Source organism: Ailuropoda melanoleuca, chromosome 1 (genome assembly GCF_002007445.2).
Source record: "Ailuropoda melanoleuca isolate Jingjing chromosome 1, ASM200744v2, whole genome shotgun sequence".
In the NCBI taxonomy this organism is placed as follows: domain Eukaryota; kingdom Metazoa; phylum Chordata; class Mammalia; order Carnivora; family Ursidae; genus Ailuropoda; species Ailuropoda melanoleuca.
The window spans coordinates 45,651,689-45,672,303 of record NC_048218.1 but is presented as its reverse complement, the minus strand read 5'-3'; the positions used below and the strand labels follow the sequence as shown (position 1 = coordinate 45,672,303).

The 20,615-nt window shown below is 39.4% G+C and overlaps 1 protein-coding gene and 1 non-coding gene across 6 annotated transcripts; one reads left to right on the top strand and one right to left on the bottom strand.

Annotated features, from left to right (window-relative positions):
* Nucleotides 1-517: 517 nt before the first annotated feature.
* On the top strand, nt 518-621 carry LOC117795477. The gene has a single exon (XR_004619519.1). It is a non-coding gene; the product is annotated as a U6 spliceosomal RNA (small nuclear RNA).
* Nucleotides 622-1,321: 700 nt separating this feature from the next.
* LNP1 (leukemia NUP98 fusion partner 1) lies at nt 1,322-18,274 on the bottom strand. Of its 5 annotated transcripts, XM_034657307.1 has the most exons (5): nt 18,224-18,272; nt 17,742-17,903; nt 16,335-16,526; nt 5,809-6,063; nt 1,322-1,836 (listed from the first exon to the last, which is right to left on the bottom strand). In XM_034657307.1, exons 3-5 carry the CDS (start codon nt 16,491-16,493, stop codon nt 1,687-1,689), a joined length of 564 nt encoding a protein of 187 aa, XP_034513198.1. In that variant the 5' UTR covers nt 16,494-16,526; nt 17,742-17,903; nt 18,224-18,272; the 3' UTR covers nt 1,322-1,686. The 5 variants fall into 5 exon arrangements, with proteins under 5 accessions (XP_034513198.1, XP_034513201.1, XP_019652869.1 ...); XM_034657310.1 differs by lacking the exon at nt 17,742-17,903 and having other exon boundaries at nt 5,809-6,079; nt 18,224-18,274; XM_019797310.2 differs by lacking the exon at nt 17,742-17,903 and having other exon boundaries at nt 18,224-18,274.
* Nucleotides 18,275-20,615: the final 2,341 nt, after the last annotated feature.

The following is a 20,615-nucleotide window of genomic DNA, read 5'->3' as shown; positions in this document are numbered from 1 at the left end:
CAGAGGGAAAGAGAGAAGCAGGTTCCCTGATCAGCAGGGAACCTGACAGGGGGCTCAATCCCAGGACCCTGGGATCATAACCTGAGGCGAAGGCAGACACTTAACTGGTGCCCCTAAAGCTAGTTTTTTTTAATGGAAAAAAAAATGTTCTCATCATAAGAAAAAAAACATGTTGTAACTACATGTGATGATGGATGTTAATGAGACTCATTGCGGTGATTATTTCACAAAATATACAAAAATCAAATCATTATGTTGTACACCTGAAACTAATAGAATGTTAAATGTCAGTTATACTTCAATGTAAAAAAAGAATAAATAGGGAGCGTTCTAGTATCTTTTCTTCTAGGGAAGAAAAATAGTGATAGCATATGGCCTCAATGTGCTAGTTAACCCGATTGTGGTAATCATTCCACAAAGCATGCATATGTCAAATCATCATGTTTGTACAATTTAAAATGTATAATTTTATTTGTCAATTGTACCGCAATAAAGCTGAAAATTAAAAAAAAAAGAAGTACTCACTTCAGCAACACATATACTAGAATTGGAATGATATGGAGATTAGCATGGCCTCTGAGCAAGGATGACACGTAAATTCATGGAGCATTCAATATTTTTTAAATAAGTCATGGGATATAAGGTAAGCATGGTGACAATAGTAATAATGTATATTTGCAGGTTACTGAGAGAGTAGATCTTCCAAGTTCTTATCACAAGAAAAAAAACTTGTAACTATGTGTGATAATGGATGGTAACTAGACTTACTGTGGTGATAATTTCATAATATATTAAAAATATCAAACCATTATGTTGTACACCTGAAACTAACATAACGTTATATGTCAGTTATGTCTCAATATAAAATCTAAAAAAATAAGAATATGATCTCATAAAGTTAAAACCCAGAGCATAAAGCTGACCTCAAAAAAATCAGTCTCCAACCATGTAATCAAAATCATAAGTTACTTCCAGCTCCTGCTTTTCTCATTCACATCCACTCATCCCATGCACATCGCACACACACACACACCAAGTTAGGAGCCAGGGCTAAAGGGAAATGAAGGTCCTGCCTCAGGTTAGGAGCATGAGTCAAAATGAACTGGGCTCTGGCCCTAACTCTGCCACCTCACTGATGAGTTCCCAGACATGTCTAAATTTCCATTTCCTCAACTAGCAAGTGAAAAGAATAGGTCCCACCTCGGAGTAGTGAGGATTATTCTAGGTAAGGCACTGAAGAACTCAGCAAGGCATTTGGCATGTTAATTACCAGTTCTCATTCAACGACGGCCTAGACATTTAATTACTTCTGATAAAGAAGTAAACTTAGAGTCACACCAATGACTTTTATTTAAAATGATTTGCAAGGTTGATGTGGAAGAAGAGTTAGTGAAGACGGGTGGGTGGCTCTTTAAATACCTTTCTTTACATTTTTAAGAATCACTTATTCTATTAAAATACCTTTCATTCTCCTTATTCCCATAAAAGGACAACATAGCACATCACACTCTCGACTAAGACATCAGAAGCAGTTGGAGTCCAGTGCGAGTCATCTTGGGGAGCAGCGGCACCCACCGCAGTCACTCAGCGGCTGCGGACCCTCGTCACAGCTACCACCACCTGGCCTGGCATACTGGGACCCAAAAACCACAGTGGTATCTGGAGACATGATGTGGAAACAAAATACTATTTGGGCTCTTTTTCAAGCAAGGGGGGCATGTATGCTTCTCCATGTTCTTCCTTCCTAGAGTTCCTTCTTTCCTTCACTTTCTTTCGAGATTTTATCTCCATCCTCAGGCATTCCCTTTCACTTCTCTCCTTTCTGCTCTCAGGTCCCTGAAAGAGAAAGGTCAGAAAAAAGGGGAGAAATATGCTGACAGCTGACAACGAGCCACATTTCTCCTAACTCAGAAATGAAGAAAGCCCTGGTCATTTAGTATACTTCCACATCTTAGCTTCTCATAATAAATTAGCAGGAGCCCAGAGGTGTTGCTGAAGGTTTTAGTCATAAATAAAAGGAATGGGGCCTTGGGTGTCGGCAGAAGGTCTATGGAGGAAACTCAACCCGTACACAACCCTGAGGTATAGAGGGATGTGATTCCACAGGATATAATTAATAGTCTCCTGGTGCTTTCTGAAAAGGAATATGGCAAGTGAATGATATATGGAATGATTCTAACCTCCCAGTGTCTACTTCTTTAAATTACATTAACAGGAGGGTTTGCCTGAAGTTCTAATGTGAGGACTATGTGAAGAATGAAGTGTTGAGGAAATGACATCCAAGCACATTACCATTCCCCAGCTGGTTGCCCAGGGGTACACATTCACTGGTTTACTGAGCACATACGACTGTTCTAAGATCAGGAAATACAGTACTAACCAAAGAAACCCTCCTTCTTCAATATTACCCCTAGGTGGAGAGTGACAGACAATCAATAAGCCTAAGTGGAAACAAGAAGATCACAGACAGTGATAAGTGCAATGATAATGACCAAACAGGGTGATATGATAGGGAAGTATGAGGTGGGAAGGGGGAAGGCTTCTCTCGTTTCCATGGTCAAGAAGTGTCTTTCGAAGGAATTACTGACTAAAGAATGGCATTAATAAAGGTGGTGATGGCATCTACTTACACCTCTATTTTTAAAAATAAACAAATAACATCATGACTCCCCCCCTCCTCCATTTGAATGGGAAATGCTGGGGAAACACCTGAGTGTCTGTCAAGTGAGTATGCACTGTGATGAGTGCCAGTCATGACTCAACGCTGCAGGCTGAGTCATGAGGGTGTCTGGTTACTGCGGCAGTGTCAGCTACTCTTCAGTGCCAAATCGTTTTTATACCTAGATTGTTTCATTTCTATCTGTACTGGTCCAGTGGCCAGAGTCACAAAGAGAAACAAATGATGAAGCTAAGATACAAGTTAAGAGAAACTTAAAAATTGTATTAGTTCGGTAAATGTGCCCTCAAATTATTTTCATTAGCTCTACCATCGTATTAAGATCATCAGCCTGATCAAAGTTCCTACGTAGCAGTCATGAATATTTCCAAAACCTATAAGAACAGTATAAAAAAGAGGAAATATAGGGATGATTATTTTCAAAATAGTGATGGCTCTTCCCTCATTGAGAATAAAGACTATCTGAGGAATGCTTGTAAGTAATGAACTGAAATTTTTTTTTCTTATCTCATTGTTTAGAAACAAAATGTAAAAAATTATCAAAATAAGACAATTGAGGTTTTCAATACCAAAATGAAAGAATTTAATGTTGTTGGTCATGATCAGGTCACAAAATTACCTTCAGATCTTTTTGATGCTAAAGGATATAAAATTTTAATCTACACATTACTCTACATTTGGCCCCCAATCAAAATATAAATCAGTTTTAGATTTTCTGATAAACTATACTTTTTAGTGTAGTTAGCTTTAGAAATGTATGTCAATTGTAAAATACAAGTTTTAAACTATATGTATGTTCTAAACTTTTAATTTTACATAAGGATAAACTATAAAATACTCTTTAAAATTGATATAAAATATTTAATAAAATTATCTATCCTCTATGTTTATATATGTAATATGAAAAAAATTAAATTATTTTGTAAATTCTTAGCAGGTTTCTAACTATTATATGGAACTGTGAGAAGAGTTCTTGAGTCAAGAAGTTGAAAATGCTAAATTGATTGCCTTGGTACTCAAAAGGAAGAGCATGGAAAATGAAATATTCGCTAACATTTGATATTTTAGGGATAATGTGATGAGTATCTCTTTAAATAAGAGAACTGATTTCATGTTCACACACTGTTAGGGCTTATATTGTTAGCAAATGATATCATGCAAGCAGTTACGTAAGATGTGTTGTTATATAAAATTTTTTCTGAGGACATCATAATCAACAAAGAACAGTTCAGATTAAAATTTTTTTTCAAAATACACTTATACTGTAACTTGCTCCAGAAAAAACTGATATGTCTCCTGAATTAATATAATTAATGGCTTGAACATGTAATTTTAAAATAGGAATTCTTGCACTCCTGTTATATTCCTGCTGAAAGTTCATAATCTAAATCTAATCATGAGGAACGATCAGATAAACCCAAATTAGGCATCATTCTAAAAGATAACTGGCCTGTACTCTTCATGTCAGTGTCATGAAAGACAAGGAAAGACTGAGGGACTGTTCCAGAATAAAACCAGTTAGAGGCATGTGAAAATTGGTTGCCACACATGATCTAGAATTTCACTATAGAGAATATTATTAAGACAACTGGTAAAATGTGAACAAGATCAATAAATTAGATATAAAAGTATTATATTGGTGTTGATTTCCTGAGTTTAATTATTGTACTGTGTTTCTGTAACAGAATGTTCTCCTGCCCTTGTTTGGGGGGTTGGAAGAGGAGAGAGGATATAAGTAAATATAACACATTAACATTTGGAGGAAATCTAAATGAAGAATGGATTTTTTTGTACTACTCTTGAGATACCGTTCTAAGTCTGAAAACATTTTTTTAAAGAAACAATATAAAGAAAAGACAAAACAGGAACTCTTAATTAGATTTAGGTATGGTAACATCATTAGTTTTTGCTGTAGTGTTCAACGATTCATCAGTTGCATATAATACCCAGTGCCCTATTCCTCTTATGATCAGGTGGAGAGAGCAGCCTACTGAATGGGGAATCATACACAGGGTCACTCTCTGATAAAAGTGAGGTGCCACCTATGAGGCAAAATGCATGGAGACAGTCCCAACAGCCATCACTGCTAAGCAGAAAGCACTGTGTTCAGATGGGCAATGAGCTAGGAAGCAGCCACACATCTTCCTCTGTACATCCACAGAGCACAGCTCAAGAACCAGGTGGCAATACACCTGGTCACTTATTTGTTCTGCCTACTGCAGAGACACATTATTATTCCAAAATAAAACAAAAAACAAAAAAAGAAAAAAGAAGTTATTTTGCTCAAGGCCACTCAGTGAACATGTTGCAGAGTTCAAAAACTATACCCAAATTAACTGATCTCTAGTCTATCACTTTATGTATCATCAATGGAGTTTCCACTCTTCCCCCACTTCACACCTGTCTCTCCTTTGTGTTTTACTTAGACTCCCACAGCCCACTGTGAATGCCTGGACAGCTCGTACTCCTGGATACTTACTAATGTTTAGAGAATTCCTTCTGCGTACTTTTTAGAAGTACAGGGGATGGTGCCTGGGTGGCTCAGTCAGTTAAGCATCTACCTTCAGCTCAGGTCATGATCTCTGGGTCCTGGGATCGAGTCCCACAGAAGGCTCCCTGCTCAGTGGGAAACCTGCTCCTCCCTCTCCCTCTTTCATTCCCCCAGCTTGTGCTCTCTTTGTCATTCACTCTCTCTGTCAAATAAGTAAAAAAAATCTTTAAAAAAACAGAAGTACAGGGGAACACCCCACCATCATACACTATTTGCTACTGGATTAAATATGAAAGGACAGGAACAGTTGGAGTAGTTTTTCCTTCTTCAAATAGTGAAAGAACAAGTCACAATTACTTATAAGAGTGACAAAAATCGTCTCAAAGAACCAGAGGACCTCAGTAACAAAAACATTTCACCCATGGTTCTCCAGGAATTCTTCCTACACCAGGTATCTCCAATAAAAATAATAATAAAATTTATATACATCTGGGCTATCTAAAACTGTCATTTTTCAAACACCTCATCACTATGGTTTTAAATGAAGAAGTTAGATTTGTTCTCCTCAAACTTGGTGAGGATGAACCCTTTGGGTTTCCTTTTCTAAAGTGGTTAAATATTCAATAATTCGGTTACGTACCAAAGAGACAGAGCGTTTGGTTCTAAAGCACAGTTGCTGTTCAAAGGACTCTGAAAATGCTTGAATTTTGGAATGGGCTCTTCCTTTTGATTCCAGTGGCTCCTTGAATGACTCATCTGCTGAGCATTTTCTGTAATCCAGCGTGCGGGTATGGCATCGAAATCCCTGGTCCTCATGAGAATGCCTTCTGGGATGGCTATCAGACGATGTGATTCTGGGAAGCGCAGGAAACTGGGAATACAGAATAAAAATTTTCTGCAATATAAAGAGACTGTACAATATTAGCACAGGGACAGAATATCCATAAATTACCAACTAAACAAATCTCATGTTGAACTGAAATTTTATCGTTTTGATCAGTAGGGCCTTCCTCCTACAATGAAGTAGGATCATTAGTTAAAACATTAAGTAGAACTTCCCAAGACTAGCTTTGTGCATCCTTCAGCATTAGGGTAGAATAATGAAGCATTCCAAGCTTTAAACATGATATGTAAAAATAAATTCTGAAATTATAAAGAAAAAACTGTAATGAAGCCATAAATGTTTAAGAAATAATGCAAAGGTGAATATTTATGTGATTTCTATATGGAGAAAGAATTTCTAAGCAAAAGAACAATGGGAAAAGTCATAAGGAAAAAAATTTACTACATAAAAAATAAAGCCAATGTGCATCACAAGCAATATAAACAAAATTAATGGTAAATTTTAAAAATATTTGCTACATGTCAGTAATCTTTAATAGATATCCTAAAAATAAATAAGTATATCTCACATGCATACAGGCAAACATAGAGGTCATATAATACAATAACACCAATGTTAAAGTCACAATTAGAAAATAATTAAAGGACAGACAGCTCAGAAAGGCAATCTTGAAAGAAATGTTCTCTCAATTTCTCTCACTTCCCAACCCACTCCAATCTAGCTTTTGCATCCAGGACTGATTTTGGGCAGGATATTGACTCAATGTCACCAAATTCTGTGCACTTTTGGTCTTTAATCATTTGGTAGCATTCAATCCAGTAGCCCGTGTGGCCCCCCGGAAACAATCTTTCCTTGTCTTCTACCACTGCATCCCCGGGGAAGATCTTTCTGCCACTGTGTTTCAGATTAGACCTTTATGCTCACTTCTCCTCCTAACTGTTCATAACTGTCGGGGTTCCTCCAGGTTCTAAATTAGTCTTCCTTCCCTTCTTATACTGTCTCCCTAAATATCTCATCCTCAGGCTTCAATTTCTAGCTATCATCTGATTTCCTAATTTATATTGTTAGCCCAGACATCTCCTCTGAGTTTCTGCCCCCTCAAGTTCCCTCGTAGTATCCCACTGGCACTCAGCCTGACTTGTGCAAATCTGAACTCATCACTTCTCCTCCCCAAACCTGCTCCTCATGTGTGCCCTAACTTAGAAGATGGCATCACCATTCACTCAGTTACTCAGATCTGTAATTCAAGCCATTCTCTTGCCAAGTCAGTAGATTCCATCTCTCAAATGTCTCTCAAAAACTATCTACTCTTTTCCAGCATCACTACTACCGTAATCCAAGCCACCCAGATTATTTTTCACCCAGATTATAGAAGCAGCCTCCCCATTGTGAATATCCTATATCCACTCTTACCCATTTATTTTGTCGTTCCCACAACAGCCAGAGTAGTTAGAGCACGAACCAAGTCACATCTGATTGCTTTTTATTTTGTACCTCATCTTGCACCACCCACACTTTCAGTGACGGCCTCACTGGTTAGTTACTTCCTCCAGCTCACTTGTTCCTACCCAACACAGGCACTTTCACAGGGGGTCCTCTCAGCTCATGACCACTCACCACCCCACCCCATTATCCCAGGGAATGGCTAATCTCAATTTCAGTCACTCTGCACTTCCACAGAAAACCTTTCCTACCACCCTGGGGGGTTCGGGTCCCAGTTAGATGCCCTGCTGGGGTCTCCTACTTCTCCTTTATGATACTTATCACAACCATAATCAATATTTTGGGTAATTTTGTTACATGTCTCTCAGCCATTAGACTATATGCCCCATCACATCAAGGGCTATGTGTCATTCTCTGCTAGAATCCCAGTATGCAGCACTTTGCCCTATTCATAACATGAGCTCATTAAATATATAGCACCTGGCTGGCTCAGTCAGAAGAGCATGTGACTCTTGATCTTGGAGTTGTGAGTTTGAGCCCCACATCAGGTGTAGAGATTACTTAAAAATAAAATCTTAATTAAAAAATGTATATATATAAGATGAATAAATGTATAAAGAATGAAAGAAAAATACCAACTGGTAAAAAATTGTGCCTACTAGTAGTCAAAAATTATGGAAAATGAAATAATATACAATTTTGTCTTTCAGGTTAGCAAAAAAAAGAATGTTATTTAATGGTACCAACACTGGCAAGAGTGCAGGGAGATAGGCACTTGTCTTCCTTGCTGGTAGGACTACAAATACGTACATCCTTCCTAGAAAACGGTTGGAAATACGTGTCAGAGGCCTTAAAATACTTCCCCCTTTGCATCTATCCATTGCATGTTGTTATTTGCTGAATTGTATTCTTCTGCCCCAAATTCATATGTTAAAGTCTTATGTGAGTACATCTATACTATACATCTATAACTATATTTGGAGGTAGGGCCTCTAATGATTAAGTTGAGACCATTATAGTAGGTCCTACTGGTTTGACTGATGCTCTTATAAGTGAAAGAAATTTGTATACACAGAGAGACACCAGGAATATGCTCACACAGAGGAAAGACCATGTAAGGACACAGTAAGTTGGTCATCTGTAAGCCAAGGAGAGAGGCCTTGGAAGAAACCAAACCTGCTGACACCTTTATCTCAGACTTCTAACCGCCAGAACTGTGAGAAAACAAATTTCTGCTTTAAGTCACCCAGTCTGTGGTATTTTGTTATGGCAAACTAACACACATATCTAGAAACTTTCTATCAAACAATAATAAAAAATATGGTTAAAGACTTATAAAGCTACTAAAAGGATAGGAGGTAAATTTGTGTATGTTTTTCCATTTGTTATAGGTAAGACATGGTACTTGGCTTGGTGCTTTGGATAAATTGGGAAGCCAAACAGGCACAGTGTCCCCCTCTTGGAGATTATGCTGGGAGATGAACATTAAACAAATAGGGCACATGCCTACAGCCTTGGCCAAATGCTATAAAGGAAAAGTTCAAGGTGCCTAGAGAGGATATAACAAGGTAAACTTATGTATGTTTGGGTGGGTGTTGAAGTGGCTAGGAGGGTCAGGGGAGACTTTTGTGAAGCTTTGATGATTAAGATACAATCTGAAGGATGAGCAGGGTTAATTAGGGAACAGGGAACATGTTTCTGCCTCAAGATGAGCCCCATATGTTCAGATGCCATGCCACAGAAAAGCTTGCTAGAGTGGAAGGAAAAGAAGCCTGTTGAGCATAACTGTCTTGGAGGAGGGAGGGAGGGGGCAGGGCTTGAAGTATGGTAGTATCATAAGATGGGTAATATATACCCAAATGCCTTGAAAGTTTTTCTTTGTGCTGAGGGATTTTTTATTTTTGTTTTAGTATTTTCCAAGTTTTCTGCAGTGATGGCGTACTATATAATCAGGAAAAAAATGATACTTTCAAAAATTGAGAATGAGACACAGAAGGACAAATACTGAATGACTGCACTTACATGAGGTATCTAAAATCGTCAAACCCAAAGAAGCAAGAAATAGAATGGTCTCCAAGGCCTGAGAGAGGGGGGAAACAGAAGTCGCTAATCATTGGGTATGAAATTGCAGTTATGCAAGATGAGTGAGTTCTGGAGTTGTACTGTACAGCACTGTGCTTCTCGTTAACTTAAATGAGAACTTAAAAATCTGCCGAGAGGGTAGATCTCACGTTAAGAGTTCTTACCACAATAAAACTTGAAAAATAAAATTTAAAAATTTGAGGCTGGGAATGAAATGAGGATGTTATGCAAATGTTCTCTTCCATTGAGAGGCCTAAAAAGAATGGCAAGTGTTTTATCACAATACATAGAGAGTATAAACTTAATAATCTCCTATCAGATAGGTCTTTTGGTTCGTTTGTTGTGGTGTGTGACTTTGTGGGAAACAGGCTCAAAAGAGCTCTCTCATTGATTACGGGGAGAACTCCCATTTTCAAATATGTTTACGTACCACGCAAGCTCTACTTTTGGGATTTTATATGCCCTTCCAATGGAATTTTCCTAACAAAGACATGAAATAGTGCCCTTCATACATAGCTTGCTTTGACCAAGTATGCACTTGTCACCAGCCAGCCACGGACCAGGCCTATAGCTCTCTCTCCCACACTGTGAGGCAGGTTCTGCCCTGTGGAATGGGATCCCTTCACTCTGAGCTCACCAGCTAGGGTCCCAGACGACAAAGCCACAAACACAAAGGGTGCTGCGGGGGCCACCTTCAGAGTAGTGACCACCCTGACATGCCTTACAGAGAGTGTGCTCAGCACCACAGCCATTTCCACTGCGACCCCAGAAAACAATTCCTGTCAAAGAAAAAAACCCTCTGCACTTTCCGACCCAAGGCATAGGTTCTCACTTAAGAAGAAATTAGTGTGGGGGGGGGGCAGCACCTGGGTGGCTCAGTAGGTTAAGCATCTGCCTTTGGCTCAGGTCATGACCTCAGAGTCCTGGGATCAAGCCCCTTCTCCCTCTCTCTCTGCTGCTCCTCCTGATTGTGCTCTCTCTCTCTCTGTCAAATAAATAAATAAAATCTTTAAAAAAAAAAAAAAGAAATTAGGGGCGCCTGGGTAGCGCAGTCGTTAAGCGTCTGCCTTCAGCTCAGGGCGTGATCCTGGCGTTCCGGGATCGAGCCCCGCATTAGGCTCCTCTACTAGGAGCCTGCTTCTTCCTCTCCCACTCCCCCTGCTTGTGTTCCCTCTCTCGCTGGCTGTCTCTCTGTCAAATAAATAAATAAAATCTTTAAAAAAAAGAAAAGAAATTAATGGGGTGACTGGCTGGCTCAGTCAGTAGAGTGTATGACTCTTGACCTTGGAGTTGTGAGTTAGAGCCCCACGTTGGCTGAAGAGTACTTAAAAACAAAATCTTTAAAACATTTTTAAAAATTGGTCACGTAATATTGTCTCCTGAAGAGTTTAACTACTTGATATTCTTTATCCTGGCTTTAACTGCAATCACCTTCAATTGTACCCCTCCTGCCCTCTGTGTAAATGGAAGTACCCGAGCCATCCATTAACACCAAGTTAAGGAACAATGAGGAGAAAGTTCCAGGTGCTGGGAGAATAAGACCCATGTTGAGTCATAGTGTACCAGGCTCTCTGGGGACCATGTCCTTGATCTCTAACCTCAGAACAAATCCTGGAAGGGAGTCATTCTTCCCCTATTACAAATGAGGGAAATGAATCTTAGGTCAGCTAAGTGACTTGCCTAAAACTTATATGACTAGTGGCTTAACTCAAGAGATAAAGTGGCATGCCTAAAAGTGGCATCTATTTTTTGAATTAATAATCTTAAACCTTTATCTTCAACAGCAGCAACAACTTCATTCTATTTCTATGTGAAATTGCCTGTAAATGTGACTGCTGACAATGACCAGTTATAACAGAATTCTCTTACCAAACTAATAATAATTTGTAGGTCTTTAGGAATTAATGTAAAAGAATTTTATGTGAGGAATATTTTATAATGGAGTCTAATGCTATCATAAGAGCCAAGAGGGTTGTAAATTGCTATCTATGGAAACAGCATTGGGAGAAAAAAAGACTCAAATGTTCAACTCGTAAACAGTAGAGCTCTTTTAGAAATAACAAAGGTCAGCTCAATACTATCCACTGAGGATATTCTAAACTATTGAGTAAAATAATATTTTTTTAATTGAGGAAATAAATAGACCCTGCTCTGTCAGACTGTTACAAAGTAAACCCATGGGACACTGTCATCAAGACCCTAACATAACCCACAACTCGCTAAACAAAGGAGAGTGGTAGGTAGAGCTCCTTGGAGGTTACAGCACTATGCCTCAGACACTTGGAATCTTCTCCTAGGGAACAATTCAAGGACTTGTCTCGCTCACCCAGGAACTGAAGTAACCAAACTAAGTCCATCTAAACCACATGCCACTGAGATCATTCCAAATGACATTAAATGCAGTCTTGCACAGTAGTATTTTCGTCACTAGTCCTCCACTGCCCAGTGATCATCACTTGGTATGGACACACCTTAGCTCAAGCTGTCAGAACAAAATACCATAGACTGGCTGGTTTAACCAATAGAAATGTACTTTTCACAGTTCTGGATGCTGGGAAGCTCAAGATGAAGGAGATGGCAGATTTTGTTCCCAGTGAGAGCCTTCTTCCTGCCTTGCAGATGGCTACCTTCTCTCTCTGTGCTTGTCTAGTCTTTCCTCAGTGCATAGCAGTGAGGAGAGAGAGAGAGAGAGAAAGACAAGCTCTTTGGTGTCTCTACGAATCCCATCTGATAGGGCCCCCCTCATGAGCTCATCTACATCTCATTACCTCCCACAGGCGTCATCTCCAAATACCATCCACTTTGGGGGTTAGGGCTTCAGCATATGAATTTGGTGGGGGTGGGGGAGACATTCAGTCCATAACAGAACATATGCCATATGCCAAACTTGAATATAAAATTACCTACTGTCTTCTCACTGTAGTATAAACAAGAAAGAAACATTAAAGACAATGAGGGAAAGGCAAAATGAAAGACTTTTTGCAGTAATTAACTGAAGCAACATCTGGGGAAAAAATCCAACTTTCAACACTTCCAAAGCATAATAATAAGAAGCACAGGTGCTTACTAGGTACCAGGCAATGTCCTAATTCCATTAGATAAATCACTCTTTGAATCTTCACTATACTCTTATGCGGTATCCACTACTACCATCAATCCCCTTTACGTATGGGGAATCTGAAGCAGAGAGAGGTAAGTAACTCAGTCAGTTACGCTGCTAGTGGTAGACCCTGCAAGGCTGCCTCCCTCCCCCACCCTTAGCCGCTTGCCTCTGCTGCCTTCCCAGCAACTCCTCTACATCTAGTAGAAGACAGAAAACAAATCCATGGAACGTTATGCTAAAAGTCCTTCCACAGAGTTGTTACTCTTGCGTGAATCTATCACTAGTTTCGGGGCACCTGGGTGTCTCCGTTGGTTAAGTGTCTGCCTTGGGCTCGGGTCATGATCTCAGGGTCCTGGGATCAAGTCCCATATCCGGCTCCCTGCTCAGCGGGGAGTCTGTTTCTCCCTCTCCCTCTGCCCCTCCCCACAGCTTGCGCTCTTTCTCTCTCTCAAATAAATAAATAAGATCTTAAAAAAAAAAAAACTATCACAAGTTTCATGTTGGGGATTAAGGCATTGTCTCTTATTGAAATGAAATAAAAATTTAACCTCAAAAACAAGATATACATTAGTCATGAAACTTTAGGGTATTCCCTCTCTTCAGGTTTGTGAGAGATCCTCTAAGGGGACCATGCCCCGCCCTATCCATGGAGTGAGCAACTGCAGGAGAACCACTCCTGCAGTGAGATACTGTAGTGATGAGAGTGTGTAGCCATGAGCACGACCTATGCAGGTCATTCAGGGATAAAACTAAAAATTAAAAATATCTTCTACCGCTTTAAGTTGAAAATATGAAGAGAGAATACAAAAAATGGTTAAAGGTGATTATTTTTTAAAAGAAAAAATCCTTTGGGTACACACAGGTAAAGACTCATATTATATCCCCTCAAATGATATCATGTGGGCAAGCACCTACTGTGCTTACCCTGGAACACAGAGGAAGCACTGGAAAAGTCCATCAGGAGTTAGCAAAGCCCTAGGCCAGGCGACTCAGTTCCTCCTTGAAGAGTCCTTTCATTTAGCATAATCCTCCCTTCCACTAGGCCCAACAATGTTAAGAGAACCATGCTAAGCTGAAGAAGATGACTAGAGAGCTGGATAGACTAAAGTATTAAAAATCCACTTTCAATGAGCAGAGTAAATAAGGAATATGGGAACCGTTTTACTTCAAGTTTGTATTCATGTGGTGCTGGAGGTAGAAGGCATATCCATTCACTTCATGGAAGAGACTTCATATTACTTTCCTTTTTTTCCCCTGAGAACATCAGGACAGTAAAGTTAGATTTTTTTAAATTTACTTTAAATCAGCAATCACGATTATTATACTGAGTCTTGTCAAAAAGTAGTGTTCTCTGAGAAGGACCAAGCTTTACCCCTTGTCTGCCTTGTTCTTTCTGCCAGATTTGTATTTTCCACTAGACCGGAAGTTCCACAAGCACAGAGATCATGTATGTCTTTTTGTACCCTCTAAGACTATACTGCCTAGTGTAAGTGATGCCTGGCACATAGTAGGTGTTCAATAAATATGTTCAATGAATCAAGGCTCCATTGCCATGGTTTTGCAGGAATCATGAGGCTAAAAGCCATTTTAGAAACCACATTCAAATGGGAAAGGAAGGGGAAGCTCTTCTCTTCCTATACATGCAATATATAGATGGATATAGGTTATTAATAGGTTGTGAGAGGGAAGACCTTAGATGGGAGCAGTGGGGAGAGAAGAAAAGAGACAAGGCTAAAAGTAAGCTTTTCAAGTTATTGATTGAGCTTAAAGCAAAACACACACACAAATGAAAACCTATCTCTTATCTCTAAAGTAAGAAAAAGCTGAGCACATTTTAGAGTTAGAAAAGCTAAGTATCTAACTATAGGCTTTCGTCATAAATATATGGTGTTTTGTGACTGGAGCTGGGCATTCAGAGCCCTGACTATTTCCAGGACTCTGCCCACGTCACCCTGGGTCCCCTGCTCTGTGTTCTGCACTCACACTCTCTCTACTCTGCTCGGCCAGGTGCTCATTTTTATTCTATGCTTTGTCTCCTTAAATAAACACATACTTTCTGCATGTAGTATGATAATTGTGGAATTCACTGTTGACTTAGAGAATCTAAACAGGTTAATTCAGGCAAATGCTCGAAGCTAGTATGAGCAGGAAGAGATACACAGACACTGTTAGAAACGCCATACATAACGAATCTTGCTAGTCCCCGTAGTTTTAGGCAAACAACATTGCAACCTAAAACTGGATTCCCTAAAAAGGGTGGATTATCTCAGGTTTAAAAGTCTAAGAGATGCTAAAATGTATTCAACAAAACTGTATTTTATAAGTCATGTTTCTTCCTTTGTTTTTGTATTTTCAACAGTTCTAAAGGGCTGTTGAGATAAACAGCTTATCACAGTTCTCTTTGTTTCTCCCTGGTTCTCACTATCTGGAAACTGGAAACTAACTGTACTTCTGGTTCACACATTGTGAATACCTCACTTGAATTGGAACATAAGAGATTAAAATGAGAGTATGATAAGCAGGCGTTTATCTACAACAGAATCATGGACTCAGAGCAAGAAGAGCTCCCCGAGATCACCCAGTCCAGCTCTCTTCTTTTTTACATAAGGAACCTGAAGCTCAAAGAGCTGTTGAAACTTGCCCTTTGTGCCTCAGTGAGCATTTGGTAAGAAATCTATCCTCAAATATTTGTGTCTTAAAGAGGTCTTATTCCTCAAATTTGCTGGTCACTGGGAGTAGAAGACATTGCCAGGCCCACTGTAATATCTCTCACAGGCATTTTGCATCTGGGAACTCTGAGGCTAAAACTGAAATAAAATAACATTGCCTCAAAATGTACGTGGTTCTGGGGTCGACAGAAGCAGAAGTTTGGGGAGGTATTCTCTATAGCTAGAGTCCTAAGTGACTTGTGAAAAAGACAACCTATATCCTTGCTGTGTAATGTGAAGCAGGGGACGCAGGTCTCTGCTGCGGGGTCTTCCAGCCCTGCCACTGAGCAGAGAGAACCTCTGCCTGAGCCTGCTGCTGAGACCTCACTGGTCAGCCTCCCCTCCCCCCCCCCCCCCCCCCCCCCCCGGCCCGTTCTGTTCTCAGGAGCTTTCTCCTGCTTGCATCCTGCTCCCTAGACACTGGGTGCTCTGCTTCCCTATGGAAGAGTAGTGCTGAGAGCAGAAAAATTTTGGTTCCCTCTACCCTCAGGAAACCCAAGGGGAGCCAGAATTAAAAGGATATCAAATTTATCAAAGGTAGTGATTTATTATGTGGAATCCTCAGTTCTTCAGAGGTCATCAAATCTCAGAGCTATTTTCAGTATTTCAAAAAAGACTCTTGGAAATCACACATTGACCCACGCCTGATGCTGCACAGACTAATTTATAACATTAAGTTTCTTTCCTTTGGCTTGAGTCATATTAACCCTAAGGAAGATTGTCTCAGGTTTATCAGGAGCTCTGAATAGTAGTTAAAGATATCTTAGGATACTAAAAATGAAGAAATCTTTACCTAATAAATGAAATTCAGGTCCCCTGAAGGACAAGATAAAATAATAAAAGGGACTTTTGTGGGTATAAAAAGGTTTAGAAGTACTGATTTTTAAACAAAGAAGATTTTATACCAAAGGCTTCTTCAAAAATTATCTGATAGAAATCCCCCTCCCCTAGTCCAGCTCTCCCCTGGTTTTCTGATCATAACTCACTGGGCAGGGCAGGGAGGTTTTCCTGTAAGTGGCGTCTTGTGATCCATGACGGTCCCGGAGTCCTCTCTCATTTTCTTCTGTCCAGCTGTGTCCCCAGAAGCTGCTCATCCATTTGGCAAAAGACACATCATCATCATCATCATCATCTTTGTGCTCCATGTGTAGCGGATTCAAATTATCGAAGGCCTGTCCCTAAATTTGAGAGAAAGAAATATCATCCAACAGGGCTGACTTGATGAAACCCAGGATCTCCCCCAAAAGACGAAATGAAACTGGTATTTTTGAATGCTCTCCGATAATGGGATTCTTAAGGGAGAAAGATTTACTAAACAACCACTTTACCATCAGGCAGCCTCGGGGAATGTCTATTTATAAATTGTGCAGCCCACATTCCCTCCCCTCCCCCTGTCTTTTTAAATTGAGGCTTTTTAATCCTTCCATTGCTGGGGCTTGTGCCTCCAAGCCTAAGGGTGGGAAGCACAGTCCACAGCCTGGTTTTCCCTGTGCTTTGCTGCCGGTGGCATGTGATGGCATCTCCAGCTGTCAGTAATGATGGAGCATGACCCTTACAATATGCTTGTCAGCTCCAGGCTAGCTCTGAAATGGGGCCACTTACAAGGGACAGACTGACCACTGCCTGCAAGATGGCCAGCTATTGGCATGTTATATGTACTGCTAGACACACTCCTAATAAATAAAATTGATATTGATACAAAAATCCAGCTCTTGGGTTTAAAGGAATAGTTTTTTAATTGATGTATTATTTACATCTGTATAAATAGTGCATGGATAATGTACAAACCTTAAGAGTACAGTTTGATGAATTTTTACATACATACGCCTATACCTAACCACCACCACGCAGGTGAAGAAGACATAACACATTTTCAGCACCCCAGCTGGCTCCCTTTTTCCTTCTTCCAATCTATCCTCCCTCCAAAAGGTTATGACTTCTGACCGCTGTCGCTATAGATTAATTTTGCCTGTTTTTGAACTTTCTTTCAATGGAATTATACAGAATATAATACAGAATGTATTATTTTATGTCATTCAATATTATGTTGGTGAGATTTAGCCATATTTTTTTGCTAATGGTAGTTGATGCTTTACAGTACTACATTGTATGAATATTCCACATTTAAAAAAATTCAGTCTACTACTGATAGTCATTTGGGGATGTCATTTGGGTTGTTTCCAGGTGGGAAATAAATATTATATATATATATATTTTAGTGGGCCTTTTTTTTTTTGAAATAACAGGACTAATAAATTAAGCCCCTCCTTTGTGCCAGGTATGAAGTGGGATATCTTACATATGGTATTTTCATTATGACAACACTGTGACTGGGATATTTGTATCGCATTTTATAGATAAGGACATTAAGATTCAAATAGATCATCACTTGCCTGAAGTGAACTTACTACTAAGCAGCACAGCCAAGTCTGAAGCAAGGAGTAGAATAATGAAGTCCAGACTCTTTCCCATTCCACCAGTATTCCAAGAAACCTTTGATAAAGCTTAGATGGAGGTATTCCTGACTGTTTTCTATATGTAAACTCTTCCTAGAGCTACAAAAAGAGGGGTTTAATAATTGTGATCAGTGTTCCTAGAGCATGGTACCACAATTTCTAAGTTACTAAGGGAAAGTAACCAAAGCATAAAAGAGCTTGCAACATTTTTATTTCTTGTTTTAAATAGTGAGAGATACAGGCTTGTTACTTTGTAATATTTTTATTACAGAATGCAGAAAGCCTGTTTTTCCAATGACCCAGATGAGAAAGGAAAAGTTATAACTATATAACCGTATGCCACCACTATTGATTGTTATTAAAGAAAGAAAGGTAACTTCTGTTGGGGAAGCAGGAGCAGGTATGTCCACAAAGCTTACCTATAGATAAACCTCTTCTTTTCTATTCCTCTTAAGACAGAAATGGCTGTTCTTCCAATTTCAGAAACAAAACAAAACAAAAAAAATCTATGATCAGGGGATGGAAAAGCCAGAACAGGTCATACCTAATTACTGCTTAAAGGTATTTTGAAGAAAAGAAATATGACTTTATTCTAAAACCTCTTTGAGGGACATCTATCTCTTGGAGTTCTGAATCCTTCTTTTAAGGCCTTATAGACAGAAGCAATTTAAATATTGGAAAATGTGCACATATAAATATGGAGATTTATTATGAGGAATTGGCTCATGTAATTATAGAGACTGATAAACTTCACAATCTGCCATCTGCAAGCTAGAGACCCAGAAAAGCTAGTCGTGTAATTCAGTCCAAGTCTAAAGGCCTGATAACCAGGGGAGCCAATGATGTAAATCCCAGTCCAAGGGCAGAAGTTGAGATGAGATATCCCAGCGTATGCAGTGAAGCAGGAAAAAAGAGCAAATTCCTCCTTCTGTCTTTTGTTCTATTCAGACCCTCAACTGGATTGGATGAGGCCCACCACACTGGGGAGGACAATCTACTTTACTGAGTCCATCATTTCAAATGCTAATTTTGTCCAGAAGCACCTTCAAAGACACATCCAGATAGTGTTTAATCTGGGCACTCCATAAAATTGACATATAAAGTTAACCATCACAGGCACTAATTCCGTTCATGAAGGCTCCACCTTCTCATCTATTCACCACCCAAAGGCACTACCTCCAAACCATCATATTGGAGATTAGGCTTCAACATACGATTTTTGTAGAATCACAACATTTAGTCCATAGCAGAGTACCACGTAAACAGCACCCAGTAAAAACCAGGTGCACTAGGTCTCTAATGAGCATGTAGACGCTTCACATGTGCTGCCATCCTATAAGACTTCAATGGGGAAAAATGGGAAAAAAACCAAAACCAAACAAACAACAACAAACCTTTTGGAAGCTTGTGCCTGGCTTTCTTCAGACTTTACCCAATATGCCTTTCCCCTTTTTGGATTCTGTTCTGTATTCTTTCAGTGTAATAAATCTCATCCATAAGTATAACTATACTCTGTGGATTCTTCTAGCAAATCCTTAAATGGGGGTGACGGTGTCAGAAGTGCGATTTATTAAAAACAACCCTAACTCATTGAAATATAGCTAAAACAGTGCTTGGAGAAAGGAAGTATGAAGGGGATACAATTACGAACCTTCACATCCCAATGGCTATCTAGTCATCTGTGGTATGAAACAGCAGCTGAGAAGATGTCTGTTCTGGAAGGTGAAGGTTACCTATGGAATTTGAAAATGATAGGTCCAACCCTAGAAGAATTGCCACTTTTGGCCATGGTAGCCAAGGTGAAGGAATTAAAAAGTACAGCCTGGGTGATGTCTTTAGGTTTTGTTCTCTCCTTCAGGTGGGAGGAGAACAGGTTGAAACGATCCCCCCCCACAAAAAAAAAACATTTTGGGTGAGCCAAAATGTTGTATGTTTGTATTGCTCACTCCTCCAAGTGGGATTAAGGCTGGCACAAACTTTAGACAAATCAGAAGAAGAGAAGAGGGGAAAAATAACACTCCACCCACTGGGGCAGCAGCCTGTTGCATTCTAGCCAGGATCTCTCGGTAGCTGTAATGTTAATCCTGAAAGTGTTGAATTTACTGCTAAGGTTTGAGTAAACTTACCAAAAAAAAAAAATGTGTGAGAGAGAGACTTTCTAAAATGGCTTTTTTTATTTTGTAGCTATTGCTTCTGGGTATGTGCTTTTAAAAAAACAGTATAAAATATAATATGCTTGTAATTTCATAAATGCTAAAGGGATTATTCCAATCTGGGAAAGTTACCCAATAAGAGGTGCTAGTAGAACAGGACTTTTTGCTTGGATGGATTAAAATTTAAAATCTCTGAACATCTGAGCATTGAAATATTCATAACTGATTATTGTTCCCATGATTTTTGCCTGTTGAAGCCTATAAGAAAAGTCAGACAACATAAAAGGAGAAATAATCTCTGCAGGAAAATAACACTTTTTGAGTTTTAAAAAGCAGTTTTTAGCTTGGTAATAAGTTTCTGTAAAATCAGATGTCTGACTCAGAGGCCAATGATCTTCTAGACTAATTGTGCATATTTTTCAGAAGGTCAATTTGGACTCAAAGACTGACAAGATAAAGGGGGCTTAGAAAAACTGGGAACTCCACTGTCAGACCCTGTAGTCTCTCATCTCTGCTGCTGCCAAAGAAGAAAAGTCGCTGGCTTTTTTGGAATCCTGAATTCAGAGATTTTAATTGCCTGGACCTGATGGTAGGCTGAAACTTAATAATATCTGTAACAGACTATTTCAATCTTGGAAAACAGACATAGGCTCAATGA